This window comes from Octopus sinensis, linkage group LG21 (genome assembly GCF_006345805.1).
Source record: "Octopus sinensis linkage group LG21, ASM634580v1, whole genome shotgun sequence".
In the NCBI taxonomy this organism is placed as follows: domain Eukaryota; kingdom Metazoa; phylum Mollusca; class Cephalopoda; order Octopoda; family Octopodidae; genus Octopus; species Octopus sinensis.
Window position 1 is genome coordinate 9,127,899 of NC_043017.1, and position 12,500 is coordinate 9,140,398.

The 12,500-nt window shown below is 39.1% G+C and overlaps 1 protein-coding gene across 3 annotated transcripts in view; it reads right to left on the reverse strand.

Annotated features, from left to right (window-relative positions):
- The window catches only part of LOC115222862 (Golgi reassembly-stacking protein 2), a 47,880-nt gene extending 39,933 nt beyond the window's left edge, over positions 1-7,947 (reverse strand). For all 3 annotated transcript variants that reach the window (XM_029793218.2, XM_029793217.2, XM_036512044.1), the window contains exon 1: positions 7,726-7,947. In XM_029793218.2, the coding sequence (XP_029649078.1) occupies positions 7,726-7,932 (207 nt within the window). In that variant the 5' untranslated portion in view covers positions 7,933-7,947. The remainder of the gene's footprint in view (positions 1-7,725) is intronic.
- Between the last annotated feature and the right edge of the window lie 4,553 nt (positions 7,948-12,500).

Consider the following 12,500-nt stretch of genomic DNA (forward strand, 5'->3'; position numbering starts at 1 on the left):
TACAATTACTGCAGTCTGAAAGCTTTCTAGTAACACCTCTTGTGCACACACAAATACATATACACCCAAACATATATGTACATTTGTATGCATTTAATCATGCTTTATCTTTTAATTTTGATGACGTGATGGTTTATTTTTAGAATGGCATTGTAGGGTTGGTGTGAAAGGTCAGATCCAGCCAGTTTCAACATAAAACAGGTAGAATATTCGAGCCTAGTATATAGCTGGTTAAATGCTAAAGGATTAGTGAAAGTTGAATAAACAAACTTAAAAACTGTGGGGAAAGTGATTTGTTGAAAGTAATAAAAAAAATTTAAAAAATAAATTGGAAAATATCAATGAAAATTTATTTTTGAGATTAAAACAAAATTTAACCATTTTGATACAAATCTATCTGAAACCACCCTTGGTTCAATATGATGCAAGCTCTCCATTTGAAAGTGATCTAAGTCAAAACCTTCCACCAAAATTTCATGATATATATTTCAAACACCAAGTTAGTGACCCCTTTGGTCATGAATGACCATGGGATTGCACCTAGAAAGTTCCCCTCTGAGGCACAAGTCTGGGCAAGGTTGTTTATGGAAGACCAGCAGTTGCCAACACATACCAGCCTCCCCTCTCCACGCGACCAATGTTATCCAAGGGAAAGGCAAAGGGGCCAATACAGCTTGGCACCAGTGACGTCACAGCTCATTTATTAACGTGCAAGTGGCTGAGCACTCTACAGACACATGTACCCTTAATGTAGTTCTCGGGGAGATTCAGCATGACACAGAGTGTGACAAAGCTGGCCCTTTGAAATACAGGTACAACAGAAACAGGAAGAAAGAGTGAGAGAAAGTTGTGGTGAAAGGGTACAGCAGGGTTCACCACCACCCCCTGCCGGAACCTCATGGAGCTTTAGGTGTTTTCGCTCAATAAACTCACAATGCCCGGTCTGGGAATCAAAAATGTGATTCTACGACCGCGAGTCCGCTGCCCTAACCACTGGGCCTTTGCACCTCCACAAACACCAACTTAATGGCATAGTTATTTTACTAAATTCTTCATTAGTTTCAAAATTAATTAAACAAAGCCGTCAACATAAATATGGAAATGAAAAGGTTAAAAAGCAGGACAACTGACTATCCCAAAGCATTCTTTTAAGACACAAAGATTATTATTTAAAAACTAGGACATCTAGACAGCCTACAACCAGGAGATTCTCATGGTAAACTTGAACATGCATTGTTGTGCTGTGGAGTTTTGTCTCTCAGCTCTTTGACACTCAAAGAAAAGCAGTGATGCCTTGACTTCAGGATTTTCCCCAAGACAAAAATGAAGCTGAAAGGGACACACACCACTTTGAGAAGAGGGATGAGTTTCGGACATAGTCACATGCAGAACTGGATGGCCTTCAGGAAGAGGGTGTTCACAGTAACTTCAAGGTACAGAAGACACCTAGGGATCACTGTCTATGTTCTCAAAGAGATTATTTTGAAAAGGATAGGGCCTGATTATATGAAGTATATTATTTACCATAAAACTGGTGTAAATTTAGGTTGGAGCCATCTGATATCGTCATGTTTGTATGTGTGTGTGCATATTACATATCATCATCATCATCATCATTTAATATCTGTATTCCATGTTGAAATGGATTGGATGCTTAGACAGGATCTGAGAGGTCAGAGGTCTGTACCAAACCCCATTGTCTGTTTTGACAGGATTTCTACAGCTGGATGCCCTCTTTAATGCCAACCAAGTCACAAAGTGTGCTGGGTGCTTTTAGTTTCACTGGCACTAGTGAGGTTACCAAGTGGCAAGACAGGACCCATTGATTAAGGGTGGGGTTTATTGAGGGAGGTGGTTTATGTCAGTTGTTGAGAGGCAAGAGTATGAATAAAGGGACAGGAACATGTGTTTAGCAATAGAAGGGATACTTGGCCAACACTACTTGGAAAAGGGGAGAAGATGGTGATAATAAGGTGTCAGGATGCACCTTTAAGATAAATAAAGGTGAATATGAGGGGGATGGGGATAGAGAAATAGGTGTGGGTGGTAGGGGCAAAGGATCAATTAAGTTCACAAGAATGTGATATGAGCAACAGGTTGTTTGAGGTAGGAAATATGGAGGATATATAGTGAATGGCTTGCAAACAGGGGAGAGGGCATTGTCAATGGTGAATATCGGTTGGGGGGGGGGGAAATAGGAGTGGTAGTACCAAAAAAAAGTGTGTGTGTGTGTGTGTGTGTACATGTATATATATATTCTATGATATGTTTCAGTCATTTGATTGTGGCCATGCTGGGGTACCACCTTGAAGGGTTTTAGTTGAAGAAATCGATCCCAGAACTTATACTTTATAAGCTTGGTACTAATTCTATCAATCTCTTTTGTTGAACTACTAAGTTATGGGGGATGTAAACACACCAACATCGGTTGTCAAGTGATGTGGGGGGACCAACACAGACACAAAGATACATATATACACACACTATATATATATACTAGCAGCTAAGCCCAGTTTCACCTGGTCAGTTTGGATGATATGGCTGTAAAACCTGCTTTTTGTAAGCATTCAACTTGTTTGGGCATGCTTATGTTAAAAAACAATTTTAGAAGGACTTTTTTCTGTCAAAATGCTAAAAATAACTGCCCAAGCAAAAAAAAAAAAAAATAACCCAACTAAGATTCAACCAAATCAGAAAATAAGCCCAAATACTAAGCAAACGAAGAACACCACCGGATCATTCTACATGTGTTATTTTTCGCGCAATTCCACCCAGCCGTTTGACCATGAATCCCAAGACAAGAAAAAATCGCCCATGTTAAATTTATATATATATATAACCATCATCATCGTTTAATGTCCACTTTCCATGCTGACATGGGTTGGACAGTTTGACTGAGAGCTGGCGAGCCAGAAGACTGCATCAGTCTCCAATCTGATCTATGTGACAAAGTTTCTACAGCTGGATGCCCTTCCTAATGCCAACCACTATGAGAGTGTAGTGGGTGCTTATACATGCTAACAGCATGAGGGTGATACTGGCATTGGCCACAATATATATACATATATACACACACAACAGGCTTCTTTCAGTTCCTGTCTACCAAATCCACTCACAAGGCTTTGGTCAGCCAGAGGCTATAGTTTCTTATTTACTTCTTTATTGCCCACAAGGGGCTAAACATAGAGGGGACAAACAAAGGGATTAAGTCGATTACATCGACCCCAGTGCGTAACTGGTACTATAGCCAGAGGCTATAGTGGAAGAGACTTGACCAAGGTACAACACAGCAGGACTGAAACCAGAACCATGTGGTTGGGAAGCAAGCTTCTTACCACAGTCACACCTGCACCTTATACATAGATATAATTAATTCTTCCATGGGTTAAATGGATAAATATTGGTAGAAGAATTTTATGGCCAGATGCTCTTTCTATCACCAATTGTTACCTGTTTTTCAAATAAGGCTTTTTTTTTTTTTTATTCCAGAGGTCTTTGAAAGAGCAGAGTGATCAGTCATAATGCCAACAAGGAATGTGTGAGGGTGTGTCACATGTGTGTGTGTGTTTGTGTGTGAAGGTGCAAGGCCAAGGTTAGGTTGCTGCTCTCATGATTACTAGACTGTGGGATTGATTCCCAAACCAGGTGATGTGTTGTGTTCTTGAGTAGAATTATTGTTGTGTCAGCAGAGATGCTTTACCTCTACATGCTCTTTTGACCTACTAGAAATAGCAGCCAAATCTCTACTGTAATAAACTGGTGTGATATCCAGGGGATGTCTCACATCACAGTGGCTCACTATAGCCCACGTTACCTTAATTGACTCACAGCTGTGAACAGCAGCCACCAAGTCATCTGGGAAATATTTACCTGTGAGTAACAGGTGTCACATCCAAGATGAGATTAATATTTCTCTCAAAGGTCCAGAGTCGACCAACACCCCTAAAAAACAACCTTTCAATATGTATGTAATACTTACATTGTGTATAAATACCTTTTACCTTTTACTTGTTTCAGTCATTTGACTGTGGCAATGCTGGAGCAAATAGCCCCAGGACTTATTCGTTGTAAGCCTAGTACTTATTCTATCGGTCCTGTTTGCCGAACCGCTAAGTTACGGGGACGTAAACACACCAGCATCGGCTGTCAAGCGATGTTGGGGAGGGGGGACAAACAGATGCACAAACATATATACACACATACACATACATATATACGACGGGCTCCTTTCAGTTTCCGTCTACCAAATCCACACATAAGGCTTTGGTCGGCCCGAGGCTATAGTAGAAGACACTTGCCCAAGGTGCCACGCAGTGGGACTGAAGCCGGACCAGGTGGTTGGTTAGCAAGCTACTTACCACACAGCCACAACAAGCTTCTTTCAGTTTCCGTCTATCAAAGCCACTCATGGATTTTGTTGGCCCGAGGCTATAGTACAAGACACTTGCCCAAGGTGTCAGATAGTGGGACCGAACCCGGAACCATGTGGTTGGGAAGCAAGCTTTTTTTTCCCACACAGCCACGAATAAACATCGCCGACTACAGATAAAACAAAAATAAAACCACACAAACAGTATTTGGTCGACAGCTGCAGATATTGAATCGACCCTTACCCAGCAATTCTGTCACTAACATACGACGACCTAGTTGCAAGTTGTGGAACTAACTTATAAACATGTATACACACACGCACGCGCTTGTCCGCACCCGTCTACGTACACAGCGCAAATCAGGACTTCCACGTCGCCGGCAATTGTAATGGCAACAAATTAACAATAATAATAATAAGAATAAGAATACTCTATATAAATAATAAATTAAAAAACTAGCAGCAACAGTAGTTGTAAAGGTGGTGGCGGTGGGAAGAAAGAGTCTGGAAGACAACTGGTCAAAGGATCGCATCAACATGCTTCCACCGCCCTCAGCACAAGTTGATTCTCTCATCAAAGAGCCTCTCACAGTACGGGAGTTTGGGGGATGTGGCTGGCTAGTTTTTCGTTTCTTTTTCTTAAAATCTATGTTTTTACATAAACCTCACAAGTATACACTAAACACACATATACATACATACATGCTTCGCTATTTTCATGAAACCTGTCCATACTGTGCATGAATACTTCGTGTATCTAGATTCAACGTTGTCTTACATCACATTCCCCTTAACGGCTAACCCAAGACCGAGACTTCGAAGTCACTTTTGCCCCTCTTGTAAAAAGTACAATAAATATGCACCTTTCAGGATAATGTTAAGCTGTTTTCATACATAATTCGACATAAAAAACATCTGTACAGACGCACGCATAATATACATACATAATTTTGTGTGTACATGCATATATAGATATATATTGTCGTCTGTAAGATCGTACGTAGAGAGAAAACATGTAGCGACAAAAGCCGTCTTAAGACACGAACACATTGGGCAAGTGCCCTGAAAACCCACAGGATCAGGGGGTCCAGTTCTGATCTATGTATGCTGTGGGACTTGTTATCAATAAAGAAATACTATAAGGGACCAGTGCATTTATTCGCCCGGGGTGGGGTCTTATAACGCAGCTAAGATGCCCTTAGTAGCGACAACAGAGGCGTTAATGACCAGCTTTCACACAATATAAAATATAATGTAATTCATACGTTAATGTATATTCAAAAGAATATATATGAGAAAGACAATTAATTTAAGACGTTAATTAAGCTTCTTCTAACCTACCATATCCCTCATTACGAATTTCCACCACCACGACCACCCTCATTTTTCTCTTTACAGATGATACACAAAGGACTGCAAACGTAACCCTTATATCTATCTATCTACCTACCTACCTACCTATCCAACCACACGCTCATGTGTAATCAAACACAGTTCAAATACCAATTAATAATTTCGTTGCTATTTGCTATCTTGTTTCATTGTCGTTCGTTGTTGTTTATAGAAGAGGCTACACGATTATTTCCCAGGTAACCGGTATTAAACTGTAGCATGTCCCCCGCCACACACACACAATTTCTAACTATTGAACTGTCTCAATCGATACTCCGAGTTTCACCTTTCTTATACGAAAAGGTCAAACACGAAGAGTACTAATTGCGAAGTTTCAATATAAACCAACGTCCATTTACTACATATATATATGTGTGTGTGTGTCCAGACACACGGAGGAGGCCAACCCTGAATAAGCAGAGCTATGATCAAAGACGTTACAACCATGACCATCCTCACCCTTCTGTCGGACACTGCATATCCTAGGAGACCACACTATTCGATGCGCCATTTAGTTTCCCGAGATATCAGGGTATAATCCGAGGGAGATTTAGCTGCTATTTCTAGTAGCCTAAACGACCACGTTGAGGCACCCTCGTTGACAAAACCAAATGTGTACAGAATCTCCGAGATTGTTCCTTCAACTCGGTGACTAGACTTGCTAGAAATAGCAACCAAATCTCATTCAAATCACAGTCTCAAACAAGACAAGGACACGGCTGACAATGAGAATGTCCAGGTGTGCAGAAACATGCGTGCGGTGTGTATATGTATGTATGTATGCATATATATATATATATATATATATATATAAACACATTGTATCATACTTGGGTTTCTGTATAACATGTTATACGTAATCAGCGACGGTGTGTATATTGTAAGGTGTTCGGAAGCTGATAGTGTGATGAAATTAGGAGGCAAGGAGACCGAATATAGATACCAGACGTGGGTATATCTCTGACCGAATTTTAATCACCACTATCGATAATATAGTATTAACATTACGGGCTGGAGCTAATGTATAAAACACTCTGGGTAGAATGGTAGGTACTACGCGCGCGCGTGTGTATGTGTGTATATCTAAATCCTAAAATATATATCCACGTATACATACGGCGGATGGTTTGAAGCGGAACGAAAGTTAAGATGTTAAATCTAATACGTCAAAAGAACCATCTGGTCTGGTTCTTGCCGACTAATAATGATAATGATAATAATAATAATTGGTTTATATTTGTCATTCAGGCAGCAAATGTCGAGGAAACGAAGGGAACGATTTATGATGACGACGACGATTTGTAGCAGAGAGTCCCAAAATCCAGAAATTTTTTGTGGGGGCGGGGAGACACGAGGGAGGCTGAAAAGTCGGTTCGATGCAAGGCCACAAGTACCTGACGGGAGCTTTACGGTTATGTCAGACCCCGGAAGAGTGTAAAGCAAAATTGACACCATTGGGATTTGAACTACTACTACTAATACTACTACAACAGAAAGAATAAAAGCTATTTAGTATGTCGTTCTTTTTAGTAAACTTGGAAGTAAATGACATATAAGGGGAGTAAAAGAGGTGAAAATAAATCTGTTAGGGGACAGACATATAACGAAGTGGGAATAAAAAAATATTAACGGCAAGTCAATCGCCTACGTGGTAGGTCGAGCGGCTAGAAATAGCAGTCACGTCTTGTTTTAATTCAGGCCTTTATAGAATTAAAAATTAGAAGGATACCTTAGATAATGTAATGCCAGATATGTTTTTTATAATAACGGCTGGAAGGTCACGAATGGAATACGTTTGGTCATAGATATTACTCAAACAGGGCGGACCTGTAGTTAAACGATGACAGCAGACGAGAAAAAAAGGGGGAGGATGGATTTGGTATGCAACGAAAAACAGAACCCTTAACAACAACAACAATAATAATAAGCGGCAGCGAAGGATGATGATGAAAAATATATCTTACCCTAAGTACATGATAACCTTCGGTTCCACCACCAGGTACTTCGGTGCTGAAAGAGCCTCCCATGGTAAGAAGAGAAGCCCCGGAGAAGAGGAAGTAGAGCAAGAAACAATAGAGCTCGACGAAGACGGGGGTGTTGGTTCCAACACCGCAAACTGACAAACCAAGACAACCAATATGGCCGCCAACGTGGCAGGAAGTAACATACATGGAGTTTCCGGTTCCGGGGACACGGGGTAAGACGTGAGCGATATCGCGTTAACACACACCATCCATATCCTATGGAAGCATAAAACTGTTATAAAATATATTGGATTTATATTATGCAATAGAAATCTGTTTCTCCGTCGAAGCTACTAATATAGACACACACACACACATAGACACACGCAGACACAAATGCGAGAAGATGCATGTATGTGTGCGTATATTTATGTGTGTGTGTATGAGTGTGTGTGAGTGTGTTAGTCTTTATTAGTGTCAGTCATTTGCTTACAGCCATACTGCTGCAAAATATTCAGAGGTTTTTACTAAAATACGTTGATTTAGTATAACTTCTTTTAGCGATCTTTATGAATGCGATACCATTTATCAGAGTTACGTCCCTTCAAAGATTTATCTCCCTTTTCCAGACCGAAACGTAATAAAATGTCTTCAAGGACGTTGATTTTAACAAACGCACATACACTCATATGTGTGTGTGTGTGTGTGTGTGTGTGTGGTGTGTATGCGTGCGTGCGTGTATTTTCGATATTCTTTTACTCTTTTACTTGTTTCAGTCATTTGACTGCGGCCAAGCTGGAGCACCGCCTTTAGTTGAAGAAATCGATCCCAGGACTTATTTTTGTAAGCCTAGTACTTATTCTATCGGTGTCTTTTGCCGAACCCCTAAGTGACGGGGACGTAAACACACCAGTATCGGTTGTCTAGCGATGCTGGGGAACAAACACTGACACAAACATACACACACACACACACACACACACACACACACGCACACACATATATATACGATGGGCTTATTTCAGTTTCCGTCTACCAAATCCACTCACAATGCTTTGGTCAGCTTGAGGCTGTAGTAGGAGATACCTGCCCATGGTGTCACGCAGTGGAACAGAACCTGGAACCATGTGGTTGGTAAGCAAGCTACTTACCACACAGCCACTCCTGCATGAAAACCAAATTTATTCATTAAGAAATGTTTATTTTTCGAAAGACCAACATAGAAGTCGTTCACATGCGATGTTCCTAATGGATCTCACACACACACACACACACACACACGCACACATACACACACACACACGCACTATCTCTCACTTTCTTCCCATTCCTCACCCTTTCGTACTATCTTATATCTCTCTCCACCCCTACATACTCAATAATACTATAAAAAGAGACAAAATTCCTGAAAAAGTTCAATCTGATGACTCCACTGGAGTGGACGCAAGCATGTGACATATTAATAAATATCTGTAAATATAAAACCATCCAAATTTCTGAGTATCTCATTTTTTCTAATACACACACACACACACACACACACACACACACACACACACACATACACACATATATGTATATTATTCATATGGGCAAGTGTGTTCTACTATAGCCTGAAACTGAAAGAAGCCCGTCGCATATATATATATATATATATATATATATATATATATATAATATACGACGGGCTTCTTTCAGTATATATATCTATTATATTATATTATATTATATTATATATATTATATATATCATATATATATATATATATATATATAATATATATATATATATATTATAATAGTTAATCCAACACAAAAAACACAGAAAAAAAGAGAAAAGATGAGAAAAAAACACACCAACGCAGGACGTGGAACAATTAAAGTATTATTGACGCTCAGGAAAGAAGGGAAGGAGGGTTTAACGTTTTGAGCGGAGCTCTTCGTCGGAAACAAGGAGAAGGAAAGATCCCAAGGAGGGAAGACAGAGGAGACAATATTTGAGCTGGTAGTGCTCAAGAGATCACGTATGTATGTATGTATGTATGTATGTGTGTATATGCATATATCTATGTGTGTGCCTTTGTGTTTGTGTTTGTCCATTCCCGTCACCGCTTGACAGCCGGTGTTGGTGTGTTTACATCCCCGTAACTTAGCAGTCAGCAAAAGAAGCCGATAGAATAAAATAAATACTAGGCTTTTAGAAAATAAGTCCCGGGGTGATTTGTTCGACTAAAACCCTTCAATGTGGTGCTCCAGCATGGCCGCAGTCATGTGACTGAAACAAGTAAAAGAATAATATCTATCTATCTATCTATCTATCTATCTATCTATCTATCTCCCCCCTCTCTCTCTATATATATATATTTACAAATTCTTCAAGGTGATGCCCCAGCATGGTCGCAGTCCAATGACTGAAGCCGGTAAGAGATAAAAGACACATATATACGCATATCGTTTCAAAATATTCGCAATATTTCTGAACGACACCATTTTTGGAAATGACAACTCTATATTTACCATGTTTTACATATCTATGATGTTTGTTTGGCAGAAAGTATTTTTTTAATGATAATATTAAAAAAAAAAACAACAAAAAACAAATGTCTGGACAATCCGAATTATATTTTCATTTATTTTTAAAATTATTCGTCTGTCAAATATTAGAATTTCTGTAGGCCGAACAAAATAGTGTTAATTGATTTGATGGCATTCATATATATATATATATATATATATATATATATATATATATATATATATAATATATATATTATATATATATATAAATATACATATATATACTTCTTTTTCTTCCCTACCATAATTCACAACGACCTTGAACCACAAGTGTGAACAAAGAGACAGAGCAAGGCAGAAAGAAGGAAAATGCCACTTATATTTGAACACTATACAAATATTCCTTTAAAAAAACATTTCTTTTAATTTTTCTAAATTTAATTATTTAATCGTTACAGTTGAAAAAGGTCTCAAAATGACTGAAACCGGTACTGAAATGTTCTTTATAAAATTATTTTAGCATTTTCTATTTTGACATATTTTTTCATATATATCAACTCGTGTGTTCCTTTTCATCCTTATACATACATACATATATATATATAAGTATACAGACAGACACACAGACTTATATATGTATATATGAACAATGACGGAAAAGTTTGGCATACCTCTAATATTCAAAAGTCTTGCTGAGTGATGCCAAGACACCCTCGGCTTTTGACAATTTTAGAGATATGCTTTGTCCAACGCAAATCACTGCTGACAGTGATGCCTAGGTCATGCTCGCAAGAGGATTTCTTGATATCAGTGTTGTGGAGGGAGTATGTGGACGCAGGGTTTTTTCCTCCCAAAATGCATGATGGTACACTTGTCCACAGCCAGTTTCAGTTGCCAGTCTGTGATCCATTGCTGCATTGTGTCCAGGTCTGATTGCCGGAAAGAGTTGTGGACATCAGGATCTGTCCTCTTGATTTCAAGGTACAGCTTGATGTCGTCTGCATATTTCAATAATGTGGCATTCTTTAAATTAGCATCTATGTCGTTAATATATGCCACAAACAAGAGGGGACCAAGAACAGATCCCTGTGGTACACCCGATGACATCTCATATGGTGTAGAATGCTGTCCTAGAACTGTGACTACCTCCTTTCGGCTGAGAATGAAGGATTTCAACCAGTTAAAAAGATCATCCCTCATACATGTTGTCCGGAAGCTTGAAGAAGACAGTAGAATTGACTCGACTCGCAGCCTCTCCTGGACACTAGACCACTACATCACATCACACTTTGAAGGCTATGTATTTGCAATTCAGGAACAGGAGATTGCCATAAAGTACCTGGTGAACAAGAGAGACAGTGACGCTCATGTAATCCCAAGGTGCAACCACATGTGAAGGCTATGTCATGTTTCTGTGAAAGATATCACGCATGTGATTAACAGCTGTCCTAAAATGTTGTCACAGTACTTCCTCCCTATGCGGCACGATGTTGTTGCTAAAACAATTTACAATGCTATCCGCAAAAAAGACTGTCCTGAAATAAACTTAGAAAATCGCTCTGTTATGGAATACAATCATAAACACCAACTCAAGGAATCCTGGTGAAATATTCTCCTCAAAACTACTGTCAAATGTAAGCATAACGGGCCGGATATAGAGGGACAAAGGGATGTACCTTCATAGAGGTCAGCTGCCCTGAAGATATAAATATCTCTTTGAAAATCAATGAAAAAGAGGATTTCTATAGACAACTGCTACGAAACCTCCAGCTTCTATTTCCAGACTAAGAATTCATATTCATACCAATAATGAATAATTGGAGCACTGGGCTTTGTTAGTAAATGCTTAAAGGAGAATCTGGATAAACTGGGATTTTCAAAAAGAGAAATCGACCGGCTGATTCGTTCATAACAAGTGCAATTTGTGAGTGGAACAGTAAAAATATGCAAGACTTTTCTCAAGTTCCAAATGTGAATTTGTCTGTGTTAACTACATCTCAAAGATGGAGCTTTGTATCTTTGTTGCAAACCGGTTCCCTCTTCAGTGGAAGATTTATAATAATTAAAAAAATTGAAGAGACATACATATATGCATACATACATACATACATACATACATACATACATACATACAGACATACAGACAGACAGACAGACAGACAGACAGATAGACAGACAGGCAGACAGAATGTGACAAGGCTGGTTCTTTCAGTTAGGAGTAAAACACATTTTTGGCAGACGAGTGAGACTGGAGCAAGG